The sequence below is a fragment of the Chelonoidis abingdonii genome, chromosome 11, assembly GCF_003597395.2.
Source record: "Chelonoidis abingdonii isolate Lonesome George chromosome 11, CheloAbing_2.0, whole genome shotgun sequence".
NCBI lineage: Eukaryota > Metazoa > Chordata > Testudines > Testudinidae > Chelonoidis > Chelonoidis abingdonii.
In genome coordinates this window covers 39314660-39333462 of record NC_133779.1, presented here as the reverse complement: position 1 = coordinate 39333462, position 18803 = coordinate 39314660, and the positions used below count along the sequence as shown (strand labels likewise).

Sequence of the window (18803 nt, the reverse complement as noted above, 5' to 3'; positions counted from 1 at the left end):
GAGCCGGGGATAGATCAAGATCTGCAGGAAGTGGAGCGGGACCACCGAAAGGGACTGTCTCTCACAGGAGTCCTTGGAGAAGGGAGGCAGCAGGTTGAAGGCTCTGGGAGCTATGGCTGGGTAGACAGCCCCAGCTGGAAGTTTTGTTTTCCTTTGGAGAGTTTGGGCCTGGAGGAAAAGGCTAACAGCTGATTTGAGCATGGCTGACAATTTCCCAGGCGGGCGAGGAAGGCTACCAAGCTGCAGCGCGCATCTGCTTTGTGCAGAGAGGAATGATGGCAACGAGACATCTGGGGAACACATCTCACAGGGAGAGACTTAGGAGCTCCGCTTATTAAGGCTTGGTCTACTCTAGGAAATTAGACCATTATAACTGCATAGCTCAGAGGCGTGAAATATCCACACCCCTGAACGACACAGTTATACCGACCTAACCCCTGGTGTAGACAGCGCTAGGCCTCCTGTCGACCTCGCTACTGCCTCTTGGGGAGGTGGATTACCTGGGCCAACAGGAGAAGCCCTCCCATTGGTGTAGCGATTTAGGTGTAATTAATTCCCTTCCCCAAGAGCTATGACTTAGTGCCATCTACACTGGGCAGTTAGGTCAGTGCATTTTCACACCCCTGCACAACATAGTTGTACCAAAGCAATTCTGTACTGTACTCCAGATCTGCCGGTAGTTTATCAAAAGTCAAGAGGTGGCTTGATCTCGGTCTGCCAGTGCCCCTCTGCAGAGATGGGACCCGAGGGCAGAGGGCTCGAACCTGGCAGGCAAAGGAAGAACAAAGCCCAGGGGGTGAGAGTGGCCAGGAGAAAAATTTTAACTGGAAACAAGGTGCAAATTGTTAAGCTTGAAGGCGATTCGCCACTGGAGCAGCTTCCTCAAGGGCGTGGTAAAGTCCCCCAACATCTGCCACCTTGAAAGGTGAGATTTTTCGAAGGCTCCCATGGGAGTCAGGCACTTAGTTGAATTCCCGCTGACTTTCGGAAGGGGGCTTAGACATCCAACTCCCTTAGGTGCTTCTGAAAATCCGATCCTGTATCAAGACTGGCTGGGACTCAACAGATGCTCTCGCTCAGCCGTTAAGTTAATGGGCGGGTTGCAGGAGTCACTGGCTGAAACACAACAGCTCGGGTTATGCAGGAGATCAAGGTAGATACAGGCCATAGGGGATCGCTACAAGAGATAGGGGTTTGCTCCAGCATCTTTGGCCAAAGATTCCCTGCCCACTGTGCGCCTGGCGTTGCCCTTTGCCCCAGAGGTGGCTGCATTTCAGTAGTGCCGCATGGAAAGTGCTGAGGGGAAGCAGTTGGGGATCCAATCTGCTATCTTAGGGTCTGATACCAGTGCCTATCACCTGGATGAAATGTGCTAGAGAAATCTACAGCATAACAATCAACAAATCAAAACTGCATTCTGTTGGGAAGATACTTTCCTCCCCCCGCTTAAACAAGGTGTGTTTGTGTGTTTCCATTTCTTTCTGGGCCATAACTGGACCCCAGCACCCCCGATGAGGATTTGAGTCACAAAGCAGCCACACGGCTCGTACTCACAATGTGGGGGTGCGAAAGCCTCAGTAAGACACCGATTTCTGTCCGCACAATCTTTTTGTCAATCTAAAAAGCAATAAAATAAAATAAGAACAAGGATGCAAAGCTTTACATTTTTGAACTCTTCTGGACATTAGATCTGATCAGCACATAAATGCAGAGGCCTCTGCTGCTGTTTAAAACCAGCTTGAAATTAATGCTGAACCGGATCATATTAACTGCATGTCAATTCGCTCACTTTCACTCAAGCAAGTCTTCTAAATATGTATGTGAGGGGAATACCCAAGAGCCAGAACCTCTCAGAGCAGCGCCAGCCAGCGCTGCAGAACAGAGAGCTGCACAGCTGTGTGGAGACAGACTAGATAGCTGAAGAGAGCAGGGTTTCCACCACCCTTCAGTTGGCTGGTCACGACCCTTTGTACAGAAAGAGGAATTGTAATCGATAGTCAAGGTTTGAGCCTCTGCTGCAGACGATAAACACGTCAGGCAGCAAAAGGGGTTTGGCAAAGGTTGCTTTAAGCCATCTTTTTGTTCCCCAAATCTGGGGGTTGGTGAGGGCTGGACTAGTCCCATAACATCCACGTCTGTCCTGAGTATTCCTAGCGGCTCAGAAGGGGTCATTCCAGCAACCAGGAATTGCTTGGATGGAGATTCCCCAGCCATGGTCTTAAGAACGGCCAGACGGAGTCAGGCCAAAGGTCCACGTAGTCCAGTATCCTGAGTACCAACAGGGGCCAATGCCAGGTGCCCCAGAGGGAATGAACAGAACAGGGAATCATCCAGTGATCCATCCCCTGTCGCCCATTCCCAGCTTCTGGCAAACAGAGGCTAGGGACACCATCCCTGCTCATCCCAGCTAATAGCCATTGATGGATCTATCCTCCATGAATTTATCTAGTTCTTTTTTATATTCTTGGCCTTCACAACATTCTCTGGCAAGGAGTTCCACAGGTTGACAGTGCGTTATGTGAAAAAATACTTCCTTTTGTTTGTTTTAAACTTGCTGCCTGTTAATTTCATTTGGTGACCTCTAGGTCTTATGTTATGAGAGGGACTAAATAACGCTTCTGTGTTTACTTTCTCCACACTAGTCATCATGTTCAGACCTCTATCATATCCCCCTGAAGCTGAAAAGTCCCAGTTTTATTAATCTCTCCTCACATGGAAGCCATTCCATACCCCTAATAATTTCTGTTGCCCTTTTCTGAACTTTTTCCAAGTCCAATATATCTTTTTTGAGATGGGACAACCAAATCTGCACGCAGTATTCAAGGTGTGGGCATACCATGGATTTATAGAGAGGTAATATGATATTTTCTGTCTTATTATCTATCCCTTTCTTAATGATTCCCGACATTCTGTTTGCATTTTTGACTGCCGCTGCACTGGAGTGGATATTTTCAGAGAATTACCCACAATGACTCCAAGATCTCATTCTTGAGTGGGAACAGCTAATTTAGACTCCATCATTGTATATGTATAGTTGGGATTATGTTTTCCAATGTGCATTACTTTGCATTTGTCAACACTGAATTTCATCTGCCATTTTGTTGCCCAGTCACTCAGTTTTGAGGGATCTTTTCGTAGCTCTTGGCAGTCTGCCTGGGACTTAACTATTTTGAGTAGTTTTGTATCATCTGCAAATTTTGCCACCTCGCTGTTTATGCCTTTTTCCAGATCATTTATGAATATGTTGAATAGGACTGGGCGCAGTACAAATCCCTGGGGGACACCGCTATTTACCTCTCTCCATTCTGAAAACTGACCATTTATTCCTACCCCTTGTCTCCTGTCTTTTAACCAGTTACCAGTCCATGAGAGCACCTTTCCTCTTACCCCATGACTGCTTACTCTGCGTAAGGGCCTTTGGTGAGGGACCTTGTGAAAGGCTATCTGAAAATCTAAATACATTGTATCCCCTGGATCCCCTTTCTCCACATGCTTTCTGACCCCGGCAAAGAATTCTAGTAGATTGGTGAAGCATGATTTCCCTTTACAAAAACCATGTTGACTCTTTCCCAACAAATTATGTTCATCTATGTGTCTGACAATTATGTTCTTTACTATAGTTTCAACCAGTTTGCCCAGTACTGAAGTCAGGTTTACAGATCTGTAATTGCCGGGGTCTCCTCTGTAGCCCTTTTTAAAAATTGGTGTTACATTGGCTATTAGAGGTCTGAACCATGTGCTCCTGCTTCAATGTCAGCTTTCCCCTAGCCCTTAGTTTAAAACTGCTCTACGACCTTTTTAATTTTAAGCGCCAGCAATCTGGTTCCATTTTGGTTTAGGTGGAGCCCATCCTTCCTGTATATGGTCCATTTTTCCCCAGGGCCAGAAAATTCCCCAGCTATGCATGCCTTCACTCCCCCAGGACTACACTGACCCTCTACCTCCAGGGGATTCTCCCATTTCCCCCAGCCACATGGCTGCTTATTTGTTCCTCTTCATGGCAGTAATTAGTAGCAGCCAAAAGTACCAAGAGAAGGAACATCTGCTTGAATCAATGCAGATACTTTGCAGTCCAGGCGGAATTTATAACCGTGTAGTCTAAATCCAGACCTCAGCAGGGGCCTCTCCACTTATGGGTGAATTTAGGGTTGACCTCAACCTGCTAACTCGTATTGAGACTACAAACTGCCTTGTCTACACAAGGATTTTTTTCCTCCCATTACTTACCATGTGTTGCTAATGCTTGCTCAGAACCTTTCGGAAATCACTGAGGACGGTGTCCCAGATACTTACCGTCTTCTTCAGGATTTTGGCAGCGTACTGTGTGTGGGTTCCTTTTTCTTCACAGCTATACACCACAGAAGTGGCACCCCTACAGAAAGAAGGAGAGGCCAACCGTATTACCAATGAGAAAAGCCACGCCTGCTCAAAGACAACCTGCAAAGGTGGGGGCGGGTGCACTTTTCAAGGATTCTTTGTGATGGATAAAGAAGGCAGAAAGGAGACTGAAGGGTGGTTTGCAGCTTGCTTTTGAAGTTTGAGGTTCAGGTCTTGGCTTGCCTGGAGGATGGTCCTGGTCTTATTACAAGGGCTAAGGTGCCCACACCAGCTTTCCAGCTCAGAGGCTGCTCGGCCTCATCACATCACATCCACCCAGCCTCTGCTTCTAACACACCTCCTTTTGGGAGCCACTTGTAACTGTGCTGAGGTTGCCTTTTCCAAAACCCTGAGCTGGACTGTGGGACGGGCAAAGCGGAGACTCGACAACCCCTCCCTGGGGGTGACACTCCCGCTGGGGCAGGACTTTGCTCAGCACTGTGGGGATGCCCACGCAGCGCAGACCTGAGGTCTGTGGCTCAGAGTCAAGCACCTCCCTTTGGAATCACGGTGCCTTGGTTTAAGGCACGTCTAGTCACCTTGGGCATATGTGGGAGGCAGTGATGTCTAGCGGATAGAGCACTGGAGTGGGGCACAGGACATCTGGGTTCTGTTCCTGGCTCTGCTTCTGGGTGACCTTGGTCATGTCACTTCCCTCTAAATGCCTCAACTTCCCCATCTCTAAAATGGGGGTCTGATACTGAGCTGCTTTGTCAAGCGCTCAGAACTGTACAGATGAGAAGCGCCATGTGGAGCGAGGTATGGTGGGTGTATGTGCACTACTGCAATGATACCTGGGCCTCTCTCACCACGCTACCACCGTGGACTTTTCACAGCTGCAGCCCTGGGGGTGATGGGCACCGTCATGCAGCACGTGGGAGCTGCTGCTCATTCTGCTGCTGTCGTGCCACCTGCGGGGGATGCAGAGACTGTGGCCTTTGACTGCACCAGGATAGCGCACTCAGCTGTGCAAGGGGCTTATATTTCCAGCTTTTCTTAGTAAAACCATTTTAATTAAAAACGGAATAGTGAGGCAGTCTAAATCCTTAAGCAGCTTTTAAGACAGAAAGCTGCATGCCCTTCCCCCACGTCCCAGTAAGTGAACCAGCTACCAGGGGAGGGCTAAGAAGAGATTACATCCTTGTGGGAGAGCAGAAGGGGAGACTCTTGAGAGTGTACGACATGTGTGCTCCCTGAACAAGCCTCCAGGGCCACAAGCTCCCCCTTGGCACCAGGATGCTAATGCCACCATGGTGTTTTCAATGCACATGATGCCCTGCATGCAAGATCCCGATCATCCCCATTTTACAGATGGGGAAATTGAGGCACAGAGCATTCTTATTAGCAACCTCAAGTCACACATCCATCCTGGCACATAGCTGGGACTAGACACAGGTCTCCTGACTCCCCTGGCTAGTGCTTGGAGCCCAGGACAGTCTGGGGTTATTTGGCTATACCCCCACTTTGAGCTGGAGGAGATACACCTGCACTAGGAGCTACCATGCTAAAAATATAGTGGGTGGTGCGAGTGTTGGGAGGGGCTAGGTGCCCTGAGTACGATCCCGAGCCACCATTCACACCTCCAGCTGGAAGTGTGGACGTACCCTAGGACTGAGCAGTTGCTGCCTTCAATAATGCGTGTGTTCTTCTTTGCGTTTAAGCAGCGAGCGCTTGCATTTAACAGTCACACGGCAATCTGGCCTGCTGGCAGCCGCATTCTGCCACACTCCACTCGCTGCAGGCTGCTTCCCATGACTCCGTGCATCCCTACACAACAAGACACCGGCTCTGTGCAGCACCTGGGCCAGCAACCCTGAAGACCGACACAAGGAAGGCTACACATGCCAGAGAATTTGATCAACCCCTTTCCCCAGCCTTGGAGGAACTTTTCAATTCAGCGCCTCTCCTTTTGCAGACGGTCACCCCCAAGGAGCAAACCCGAACTCCCCCTCACAAACAAACCCAATCAAGTGGGATTGGACCCTGGTCATTAGGACATTTGCAAATCCACTTAGTCTTTGGTTGCAGAGAGCAAGCTGTTTCCGGAGCACAGCCGACCCGTTCTGTTCCATCATGTTTTCGCAAAGGCGGTGAATGGGCTCTGCTCAGCTGTGACTTCGAACTATCCAGCCCCTAAGGTGAAGAGGGTAGTAACCAGCGCTTAATTTGTGCCAGGGTTGAACCCTGGCACCTCTAGGCTTGGCCATTGATAGCCCCGGCACCTCTGGGGGTGCTGCATTTAGTCCGAAAGTAAAAATATTGCTTGCGCCCCAGTGCCTCTTTCATTATAAAGCAAGCAGTGGTAGTAACCCAATGCTGTTTGTGTCAAAAGAAAGAGAGAGGCTGCATTCCAGCGCCTGGGCTATTTCGAAAGGCTGCGGTTTAGATAATGGGGTTTGCCAGGGGACTCGTTTGTCAAAGGGCAATTGTCTCTCAGTGTCCCATCACCCTCCAAATTGGAACAGGCTCGGTCCGTCACCCTCCATCCTCACGCCTGGCCCATACCTCTTCCACCAAAGGCATAGCTACAGTGGGGCAGGACCCATGAGGTTATGGGGCCCCAATCAGAGTGGTCACTGGGTGAGAGCAGGGCCTGTTGGCCCCGAGTTGCAGGGGGTGGCTGGAATAGGGGACCCTTCCATCCAGGATGACCCTGGGCCCGAGAGCCAGCAAGGATGCATGGAGAAGGTGTGGGGGAATATAGCAGCACCAGGTGATGCGCGAGGGGTGGGGGCAGAGATGGAAGATTTGGCCTCTCAGAGGTGGAGTGCAAGGCAGAAAGCCTCGGCCACTTTGCGTGGGGCAGGGGGTTGGAGCAGAACTGGGTGGAGCTGGGGGGCTGGATAAGAGCTGAGGCGGACAAGGAAAGGGGGTTGGAACACAGCTCAGGGGGCTGGAGCAGAGCTGCAGGGTCTGGGAGCACAGTGGGGACCGTGGGAGGAAGCTGGGGGAGGGCTTGTGGGGGCCTGACATGGGTCTGGGAAGGAGATCAGAGAAGTAGGGGCAGGAGGGGAGCTAAAAGGGCCTGGCGGGGTGATTGAATCGGGGCTGGGAGAGCTGAGGGCTGGAGTGGGATGAGAGAGAGCTGGGAGGATGGGATCAGAACTAGAGGGGAGCAAGGGGGGCCAGGGGGACAAGCTCTAGGTCTGCAGAGGGCCTGCAATGGAGCTGGAGGGAAGCTAGGCTGGGGCCAAGGTGTGGGAGATCTAGACTGCAGCTATGGGGTTACCAGCTGAGGGTCCAGAGATGTACAGGAGGCTGGACTGGGGCTGCAGGGAAGCTCAAAGGGGGTGGATTTTGTAATGGGGAAGGGGGTCCCTAAATTATTTTGCCCGTTGTCTTCTACTGGCAGGGCCCCTGGGTCACTGACTTCAGCTGGAGCACGGGGGGAATCCAGAGCTTGCGATGTCTCCCTTGCTTGTGGAGTACTTTGAGCTACAAGCAAACCCTGAGCCCTGATTACCCACCATTCAGATAAAGTAGAGACACATTTTCAAGAGTACCTGATTTAGGAGCCTAAGTCCCATTTCAAAAGTGACTGGGGCATCGGCGTCTAAGTGCTTCTCTACACTGGAAAGTTGTTTCAGGCTGAGATAGTGCGTGCATTTAAACTGCAATAACTTCCTGAATACCTCCATGTGTAGACACACTTATTTCTGCTTAGCTTAATCCACTTCCAACTAGGTCCTGATCCTCATCTTTAGGCACCTAAATACCTTTAAACATTTGGCCCTTAGGCACTTTTGAAAATGGGACTTAGGATCCTAAGTCACGTAGATGCTTCTGGAAATGTGGCCTCCTTGCCTGCAATCTAAATTGCACCAGTTTACCTAATAGTGTTATTTCAAACTAGTATGAAACCCTGTATGGACACCCTCAATGTCATTTACGCTTGGCTTATGTCCATTGTGCTGGCATCAAAACGGATACAAGCCAGGTTTAAATCACTTTAAGCGTCCACACAAGGTTTTGTCCTGGATTAACTAAATCAGTTTAAAATCCTACCTTCCAGTTAAATCCATGCAACGCTGTGGTTAGACCAGGCCCAAAGCACCTCTCAGAGGTTGTCTCCACACAGCAGTTGCCTAGTTTTAACTAGATGATATAGTGAGAGCACCCTTCCAGTTATGCCGGTGTAAAGGTGCTTATAGCAGTCATTTCATAGCTGCCTCGAATTTAAGGCCTGAAGGGATCAATAGATGTAGTCTGAGCTCCTGCAGAGCACAGGCCATCCAATGTCATGATGAGCCCAATGACTGCAGTTAAACCAAGGCATTTTAGTCCCAAGGCGACCACCCTGTTACACGCCCCAGGCAGAGAACAGGAGGGACAAAGGGGCACCAATGCCCCTGCGATGGCAGGGAATTGATTAGGTGAGACATGCCTGGATGATCTCAGTAGGCAATTCACCCCCATGCAGAGGAAGGCAAAAAAAACCCAAAGTCCCAAACTATGGTCCCAAGGTCCCATCATCTATACTGGTATAGGACACCTTTGTATCTGTATAATCCATCCGCAGAGGGGTGTATGGGTAAAACGCCATTGATAACAGTGTCATAGTGCTACTGGTAAGAAAATCTGTGTCTTAAACTGCAGTGAGAGCAAACATACAGGGGCTTGCATCAGTTTGCAAACCAGGGCAGGCTATAAGCGCATCAGGCCCGGTGCACTACAGAAATAATAACTAAATCGTAAAGAGGATTATCAGGAAGGACCAGTCCTTGGCCCTCCCCACCCGTCCCCTCGTCTGTGCCTCCTCCACTTACACAGCAGCCAGGAGTGGGTCTCGTCATTCCGAGACAAGGGGTCAGGTGGCTTCTGCGCCATGAAAGGCACAGCACCCCGTAGGGTGACCAGATGTCCCGATTTTATTGGGACAGTCCTGATATTTGGGGCTTTTTCTTATATAGGCACCTATTACCCCCCACCTCCGTCCTGATTTTTTACACTTGCTATTTGGTCACCCTACACGTCCGCCATCCTTTAACCAGGAAGAGATGCCAGGCAAGGAGCTTTGCAGACCAATTCTTACTTGGAGCCCCTCCAATGGGGCTCCCTGGGGTGGTTGAGCTTTGCTGGGATGTCATCCTAATCGCCAGGGGAGGGAGTGAATGTGAACATGCAGAGCAGGGTCAGGCACGCATGTGCCAGAGTGATGAGGGCTGGGGGAAGAGCATGGATTGAGCTGTGCCTCTGGGACTGATGCTGGTTATTTTTCCATGTCAGCAAGGTGGGTGAGGGCAGTGGCCGCCGTGTAACAAGCTCTGCTGCATTTTGAACCCACCTCTGTCTCCCACTCAGGGGTGACTCTACGTTTTTTGCCGCCCCAAGCACGTCAGGCAGGCAGCTTTCGGCAGCGTGCCTGAGGGCAGTCCACTGGCCACGTGGCTTCGGCGGCATGCCTGCTGCTGGTGCCGCACCATCGGCGTCTCCACTGCCGAATTGTCGCCGAAGCCACAGGACCGGCGGACCTCCCGCAGGCGCGCCACCGAAAGCCACCTGCCTGTAGCCCTCACAGCGACCAGCAGGCCGCCCCCTGCAGCTTGCCGCCCCAGGCACACACTTGCTGCGCTGGTGCCTGGAGCCGCCTCTGCTCTCGCTCTTGAGCTCTGGTCTGTGTGTGCTGGACTTCCTGGAAGAGCAGCAAACACTGCCACCCATAGCGTTTGCACATGTATTCAGGCTCACAGCAGCCTTATGAGGTAGATAAGTGCTATGATTCCCATTGTACAGGGAAAACAGAGGGGACTTGTCCAAGGACACCTAGTTTTGCCAGTATCAGAACTGCGAATAGAACCCAGGAGTCCTGATTCCCCCTCCCCTCCAAGGCCAGGAACAGCACCCAGGGGTCTTGACTCCCAGTCGCCTGCTCTAACCACTAGACCCCCAAAATGCTTTTCCAGTTTTCTGAGGACCAGCAAAATGGTCCAGGAAAGGTACCAGTGACAAAATTAAGCCACTTCACTTTACTAAAGAGGAATCATTATGTTTAAAATCCCCTGCAGTGTCAGGCAGTTGCCAGTAATTTTTAGATCTAGTTCACAACATCTAACCACCGGGCAGTGAAATCAGCCTATTGCTTGTGTCGCCAACCTTGCAATTTCAGCTTCGATGCAGGATTCCTCTTAGCAGGTTCATTCCCGCTCTGAGTAACCGAACACATTTCATTACTCTTCGACTTTCTTGTCTTGGGGGGGAATCAAGTGTCAGTTCCGATTCTTTGCCCCAACCCCGTATTTATTCTTCCCATTGCACAGATGGTTGCACAGCAACTCAGTGGCAGAGCCAGGAACATAACCTTGTCATCCTGAACCTATTGCCACCCTTGCAAAGTTTGAATCCAACACCAGACTTGGATGCATCTCATCCATCTATCATTCAAGGTGAACGTTCTGCATGGCTACTTTAGAGCCCAAATCCTGCATTTAGGATAATCATTTGCAAATAATCAGCTCAGAGTTTAAGAGATGCTCAGTTTTGTGTGTCAGTCTACACACAAGAGCCTCTTACCCTTTGTGTCTTCCAATAACATTATCAGCGGCAGCGGCAGGATTTAGACAAATTAGCTACATTCTAGTCAGTCTGTATCGCTGGGCCAGTTTCTGAGCTTCCAGAAAAGAGTCAATCTTCTACTTCTACTTAATGCTCTGAATAAATATCCGTAATCAACCTTGACTGGGAATGGAGATATAATTGTGTTTGTTTTACAGATGACTGGAAAATGTGTAACGATGGAATTAGTTGAAAAAAGACTGTATTTGCTTCTAATGCGAGTGTACACTTTATCCAGTATCATCATTTGTGGAGGAGGAGCCAAAGACTATGGGCCGAGTTTTGGCCTGGCTATTGTGAGATGCTCCCAGGTCCAGGGCATTCTAAGGCCATCCTACCAGTGCAGAGGGCTCCCCTGGCTGGCGTGCTGTGGGCTCTCTGCAGGGCTGGCTCCAGATACCAGCTCAGCAAGCAGGTGCTTGGGGAGGCACATTGGGCTCTTCAGTGGCAATTCGGCAGCGAGTCCCTCAGTCCCTCTTGGAGGAAAAGATCTTCCAGCAAATTGCTGCTGAAGAAGAAAGCAGAGTGGTGGAAGTGCCACCGATCACGGCTTTTATTTTTTTCCCCACTGCTTGAGGCGGCAAAAACCCTGGAGCCGGCGCTCGCTCTATGCACACCCTGCTTCCAGCCCCTAGCTGAGGGACTGGGTTGGGGGTTGTGACTAGACCAGTGTACTGGCCTGCAGCTGCTATATTTCCCAGGGGCCAAGGGAAACAAAGAGTAAATTAGAGCAGCCTTGAGGCTGCTCTAATTTACTCCCCAGGCCTCCATAACCCCGGAATACAGTGAGCACAAAGATGGCTGAAAGTCATCCCTGCCCCAAAATAACTTCAAATCAGGCCTCAAACATGCAGGGATGGCCACACCTCCAGGCGGGCTGGCCCCCTCCCCTTTGTTAGGTCCTCCCAGTCTAACATGCAAGCAAAGCACTCTAGTCACCCCAGTTCCTGCACAGATGTAATTGAGGAGGTTCTCTGCTGGACCTTTTCTCACCTGGGGGCGCCAACACTACTAAGACACAGCAGGATTTTGCATGTTATACTCAGCGCTGATCGAGAATCCAGCTGCAATTTTTCATCTTACGTCACTGAGATGCAGATATTTTAATTTTATACTTATACGACACTGAAAGCAGGATAAAAATCCACATTTTCCCCACTGATAATCAACCAAACATATGGAATTTAGGGCCCCGATCCCGCAAGTCATATCAGGTAGACCCGGGACCTGCGTAGATCACATTTCAGACTCAGGGCCTATCTTTTCTTCCTCACGGCAATATCCTTCAGCAATTAATTTTTACCGGGAATAAACTATTACCTCACTCACTGGTTGGCCATTTTTTGTCCAATCCAGTCTGTCTTTGGAACTGATTTGTGCAATATTCCAAAGCCCTCCTCCCCTGCGCCTGATAAATATCACGTCTGTGCTCATTTGTCTGATAAGGGCCTTGAAACCCTGCTTCATGGACTTCCCCCCACCCCTCCTTTAAGCTGAGTGCTGCAATTCACCGTTTGATTAGAAGTAACCATTGGCTACAAATCAGTAGGTGTTCTGCTCGGTCAGTTTCAATGCACCAGAGGTAGGGTGGCACTAAGTGACAAATGCATGTGGAGAAAGGTTTTCTATCACCTCAGATTACACACAGTACCTGGCGTTTCAAGTTGTGAAAGAAAAAAAGAGAGAGAGAGAGGCAAAGGACTGACAATACAGACAGAGGGGGAGTTTTTGGAAAGAACAAAATTAATTTGATTGAAATCTGGACGTTTCAATTGCACCCACATTCAAATCCCCTCCCACACCTGTTGCTATTTCTCTCTAGCGGCTACACAGGTATGTGCAGGTAAGGAGGTGACAAAGCCGGCTCGGTGCCCTGGATTTGCAGTGGCAGAGTGGGCTGCAGAAAGCTTCCATTGCTAGATAAATAGAACGTCCTTGAGTTTGATTGTAAGTTCTTTGGGGCCAGAGGCTGACTTTTTGTTCAGTGTCTGTGCAGCCCACAGTGCAACGATGTCCTTGGCCGTGCCGGGAGCTCCTCGGCGCTATCGCAACACAAAGAAATACATAATGGTAAATAAAAACAAAGTCCGGAGCAGGCTATAAATATCCGCTGTTACAAAGGCCGGTGTTACAAATGCTTTACTGAAATCAAAGGATGGCGCTGAGATACTGTAGTGCTGAGTGCAGTATAAGGACTTACACAGAACACAACAGATCTTCTTAGTTGGGCTGTTGTTTCAAAGTGGTGATACTCAGACCTCAGTGATTCAGGAGCCAAATCAGTGATCACCGTTACCCAAAAGAGCCACAGGAGTGTGAATTCCGTCTTTCACTGTCTATCGTACTATATACTCATGTTTAAACAGTATGGCAGGGAAATATTTAGTTTATATATTATTATAGATATTCTCAATTCTCTCAGCAAAATGACTAAGTATTATTATTTTATCACCCACAATTGGTTAATAACAGAGTACAAGCATCCTGACTGGTTAATACCTTAGTTTGATTAGTAATTAAATCACACAGCATTTTAATAGCATGTGCGGCAAAGAGCTGCAGGAGGCACATTGCAGCTCATGAGCCTCAGTCTGTGTATCCCTGTGTGAGGGGCAGCCTGATGGAGGACTGGACCCTGGACCTGGCTTGTTGGGTCAAATACTGAGATGGTGCTGAGCCCGGGTGACAACTCCCACAGACTTCACTGAGAGCTGCAGGTGCTCAGCACAGGGTCTGGGCTCTTTTTGTTGCCAGGCGTCTCCATCTGCCCACCCTCCTCCCTGCAGAAGGCAGAACACGTGTTTGGGAGGAATTAACTCCTCGACTGCCACTTCTTCTACAGGGCCTCTGCAACCCACCTCCATATGCCTGAGTCCTCTCGTAATCCATAAACCTCCCTGAGAATACCCCTTGCCAGTACACGGTTGATGTCAAGACACTGCAACAGTCCTGCTTCCAGCTCCTGGTATGGGGGCTGTGTTGGGAGTATGTATGGAGCGCAAAGCCCTACAGCTGTTCTCTGCTTCCCACAGGGGGCCCCAAGAAACAGCATACGTTACAGCAGCCCTGAGACTGCTCTAACTTACACCAGGGGCTGGATGTTGCAAGACTACAGGGAATACAAAAGTATCTTAAAGCCCCCATAATCTCCCAACTCTACCCTCCAAGTGCAGGAATGGAGTAACAGAGAATCAGCCCCCTGTCCTTGACAAGAAGGTAACTGACTCATGGAATGGAATCTCCATTGCAGTTAGCTATAGCCTTGTCTGTTATAATGATCCTTGAAGAGCCCTTGGAACTTAATGCAGATGGATTTTCAAGTTCAAGTATTAGCTTCACATCATTTGCCAGAGAGTAAAATAACCTCCCAAAGTCTATAGAAATGAAATTTAAATTCAGTTCCCTTGGAGCTCATTCATCACGATTGCTGTGCTATTTTTCTCAGACAAAGCATTAACAAAATCCACATCTGCACTATTAATATCTGGAGACACAAAGCCAAGAGCTAACAGACACTCCACTTGTTCTTTGCCTCTGTTTTTTACTGGCAACCTGGGGTTTTCCCTCTGCCCTTCCGGGGTTTTTCATTAATAGAGCAGTAGAGCTGGGCAAAAATTTTTGACCAAAACTTTTTTGGGGCCAAAATGCAGACTTGGGTCGACCGAAATGCATCACGAATTCGTGTCGAATTTGCTGAATTGTTTGGGTTGGAAAACAAACAAAATTCTGAAGAAATCAAAACGTTTTGTTTCGAGATTTTCAAAAGGGAACCGGTTGGTTTGTCAATAAAACTGCCTCCGGTTTTGCTTTTAGAAAACATTTTACAAAGCTCAAAATCTACACAAAACATTTAGTTTGACCTGAAACTATTTTGTTGTTGTTGCTTTCTGACTTGCTGAACAAGTCAAAAACATTCATTTTGGGTCATCCTGAAACGATTTCCCCTCTAATTTTGCCAAACTGCCAGTGAACCGAAAAACCAGCTCTTTGCACAGCTCTGTCCAGGGCCACCCGCGGGGGGGGGGGGGGGGGGGGTGCAATTTGCCCCAGGCCCCGGGTCCTGCAGGGGTCCTCACAAGAATATAGCATTTTATAGTATTGCAACTTTTTTTTATGGAAGGGGCCCCCGAAACTGCTTTGCCCCAGGCCCCCTGAATCCTCTGGGAGGCCCTGGCTCTGTCTAGAAGCGCATCTGAGCTGTGGTGCAGTTAAAAGCTTTGTTAGTGTTTCTATTAGAGACTGGATCCTGTCCTGCTCCCAGGGAAGTCAATGGGATGGAAGTTCTACCACAGCAAAGGAATGGGGTAAAACAGTGGAATGCTATGTCAGGATTTAAGCCCAGTAGAGCATTGAACGGGGCCTTAAATCAAGAGCTGCTGGAGATAACGGGCACTCTGCTCAACCCTGCAAACCCTCATCCACGGGGGTCGAAACTGACCCCCCATGCACATGGCCAGTGCAAAACTCGTGCAATAATGATATCCTATTTTGAAGGCTTAAATGGGGCTTTAAGGCTGCAGATCTTATACTGGCCCTGTGCATGGCGGATGAATCATACCCAACCCCAGTCCAGTGGCGAACTTCCCACTGATTTCAATAGTGCAGGGTTGGGCCTTAAATTAATGGGTTTAGTCACGTGAGTAAAGGCTACTTGTGTATGTGAAAGGTGGCTCCGGACACTGAAGAACTACGAGTGCAAAAAAAATAAAAGGAAAGAAATAGCCGAGCTTTTGCTCCAGTGACACGAAGGTACTTTGCCTGCAGCTGTCCAGAGCATTGTTCTCTAAGGGACTGATCCAAAGCCACTATGTCAGTCAGTGTCGATGCCAAAGGGTGTTGGATCAGGCCTTAAAATAGCCTGGTGCCTTCGTGGATGGGCAGGGATATGAAGTGAAAACCGACAGAGCTATTTCATTTCCAGTTCTCTACAGCTGCCATTCTAACGTATATCTATGGTCCCCATAACCGTAACATCAGAGCCCCTCACAACCTGCCAACGCATTTACTCTCACAGCCCCCTGGGAGGCTGGGCCTTGCTAATATCCCCATTTTACAGATGGGAAACTGAGGCCCGGAGCAGTTAAGTGATTTGCCCAAGGTCACGCAGGGAGTCTGTGGCAGAGCAGGGAATTAAATTCAGGTCTCCTAAAGCTGAAGCTAGGTGTCCTAATCAGTGCACCATCCTACCTCAGTTGTTCCTGCCCCTTTCTACTCCTTGCACATTTCTTGAGCCTCTTGAGCTCTCATAGCTGATTGAGTAAAGCAAACAGAATTAAAAGCTCTTCTGTGCTTGTGGCCATGATAGGGTTTAACAGGTCACAAGGAAGAAAAAAGAATCAGCTTTTATAAAGAGTCCCTAGTTAAGGATTTATACACACAGGCTCAGTCACACTTGTTGCACAGATCAGGATAAAAATATAAGTGCTTTAAAACATTCCTAAACTGTGTATTTATTGGAACAGCCCTCAGGACCTATCGCTAATATTAATGCACATTTTAAACCTGTCCAGTCTCACCTCTACTTCCAAGGAAGAATTTCCTTTGTGCATTTGCAGATTTGTCGTTTCTATATTAGGTTGTTTAATAACGACCAGTAAGCATTGGATGGGAAACTCACGAGGCAAGCGAGCTAGCTGGTTAAAAACACAAAGGTTCCTTCTCTAGAAAGGCCTTGTAGGCAACATTTGAAACAATGTCGGTCCTAAAACCTAAAACACCCACATCTGGAGTTTGTTGCCCTCCCTCCCTTTTTCATTTTAATCACTAGCAGTAACTACCCGAGGGCAGGGGATTCCCAGGGATTACAGGCCAGCCGCGGTAAATGGCTTGAGGTTCTCAACTGGTCATTGAGCTGCACAACGCTTGGAGACTGCTCGTTGGTTTAATGAAACAACAAAGAAGAATTAATTCCCAAGAGAAGCCACTGGGATGACAGCAAAATCTGACTTCCACTGACTGGAGGGCTTCAACATTTCAGCTTCAAACTCTCCTGAACTTTAGGGGGTACTTCCAATCTGAACCAAGCTCCAGATCTGGGTTTTGCAAATTACCTATTTCTTTGTAAGGACCGAAACCAAGGAGCAGCTACTGGTCAGCAGGCGTCTTTCCGCTGACTTCAGTGGGATTTGGATCAGAGAAACTCTGTGTCTACGAATTTACACAACCACACTGGTCTATCCCATCACTTTGTCCTCTCACCCTCTGCCCCGCCCCCTCCGTCACATCTGTCTATTGAATCACCTAGAACCTGATCTAAGGCCCATTGAAGTAAAGGGAAGCCTTTCCATTGACATCAATGAACCCTTTGTATATTGTGAGTGTCTCTGTTATTTGTTTGTACAGAACCTAGCACCACAGGGCCTGGATCCCTGACTGAGCAGCCCCCTTCTGCACTACTGCAATGCAAACAAGAAATAGTAAGAATATGTGATCCTTGTTGGAGAAAACGATTGCTCAGAAAGACACATTCTAGGGTTTGAAGCACAACGTTTGGCTGACTTTAAAATCTCATTTTTCTCCAACATAGAGACGAGTCTGGAAATTTCACCCTGGCTTGGTTTAGCACAAGTCCCGACATAAACAAAGCAGGGCACATGCCCTGCCCATTATGAAAGCACGGCGCCATGTTAGGATCTATCAGAAATAAGTCGCAGGTCTGTCTACCAAATGAGCTCTCACATCTGCTGTCATTAGCTTTATAGTCCAGACTGACAAGAGAGCCGGTGAGCACCAGCTGCGATGGTGGACAAAAGCCCAGTAGGAGTAGGACTGAGACCCACCACGCTGATTGCATATCAGCCCCCCAAGGCCTGAACAGGGAGTAAACACTTTTACAGAACTTCCTTTCCAAAATGGGGCAGATTCACATCCAAGGCTCTGGTCCTTGTTATCAATTCCTGAACTGTCTGGTGCTTAAGAACATAGAACGTCCATGCTGGGTCAGACCAATGGTTCATCTAACCCAATATCCCGGATTCTGACAGTGGCCGGTGCCAGACACTTCAAAGGGAACGAACAGAACACGGCAATTTCAAATGATCCATCTCTTGTCATCCAGCCCCAGCATCTGGCAGTCAGAGGCTTAGGGACACCAAGAGCATGGGGCTGCATCCCTGACTATCTTGGCTAACAGTCATTGATGGACCTGTCCTCCATGAACTTATCTAGTTCCTTTTTGAACCCAGTTCTAATTTTGGCCATCACAACATCCCCTGGCAAGGAGTTCCACAGGTTGACTGTATATTGTGTGAAGAAATACTTCCTTTTGTTTATTTTAAACCTGCTGCCTGTTAATATCATTGGTCGACCCATGATTCTGGTGGTCTGTGAAGGGGTAAATAACACTTCCCTATTCACTTTCTCCACCCGTCGTGTTTTTATAGATCTCTCTCGTAGCCCCCTTAGCTGTCTCTTTCCCATCCTGAACAGTCTGTCTTTTTAATCTCTCCTCATACAGAAGCTGTTTGGTGCCCTTAATTATTTTTGTTGTCTTTCTCTGTATCTTTTCCAATTCCAATGTATCTTCTTCGAGATGGGGTGACCGGAACTGCACACGGTATTCAAGGTGTGGGCGTACCATGGATTTCTATAGTGGCATTATGGTATTTATTATTATCTATCCCTTTCCTAATGATTCCCAACACTCTGTTCACTTTTTCGAATGCCGCTGTGCATTGAGCAGATGTTTTCAGAGAACTTTCCACCATGACTCCAAGATCTCTCTCTGGAGTGGTAACAGCTAATTTAGACCCCATCATTTTGTATGTATAGTTGGGATGATGTTTTCCAATGTGCATTACATTGCATCCATCAACAATGAATTTCATCCTCCATTTTGTTGCTCCGTCACCCAGTTTTATGAGATCGCTTTGGAA

General features: G+C 48.6%; 1 protein-coding gene across 1 annotated transcript in view; it reads right to left on the bottom strand.

Moving 5' to 3' along the window:
- The window catches only part of LOC116830148 (calcium/calmodulin-dependent protein kinase type IV-like), a 45642-nt gene that overhangs the window by 25324 nt on the left and 1515 nt on the right, over positions 1 to 18803 (bottom strand). Inside the window, exons 2-3 of the mRNA XM_032789465.2 lie at positions 4294 to 4372; positions 1555 to 1617 (exon numbers count right to left, since the gene is read on the bottom strand). Of these exons, the coding sequence (XP_032645356.1) occupies positions 1555 to 1617; positions 4294 to 4372 (142 nt within the window). The remainder of the gene's footprint in view (positions 1 to 1554; positions 1618 to 4293; positions 4373 to 18803) is intronic.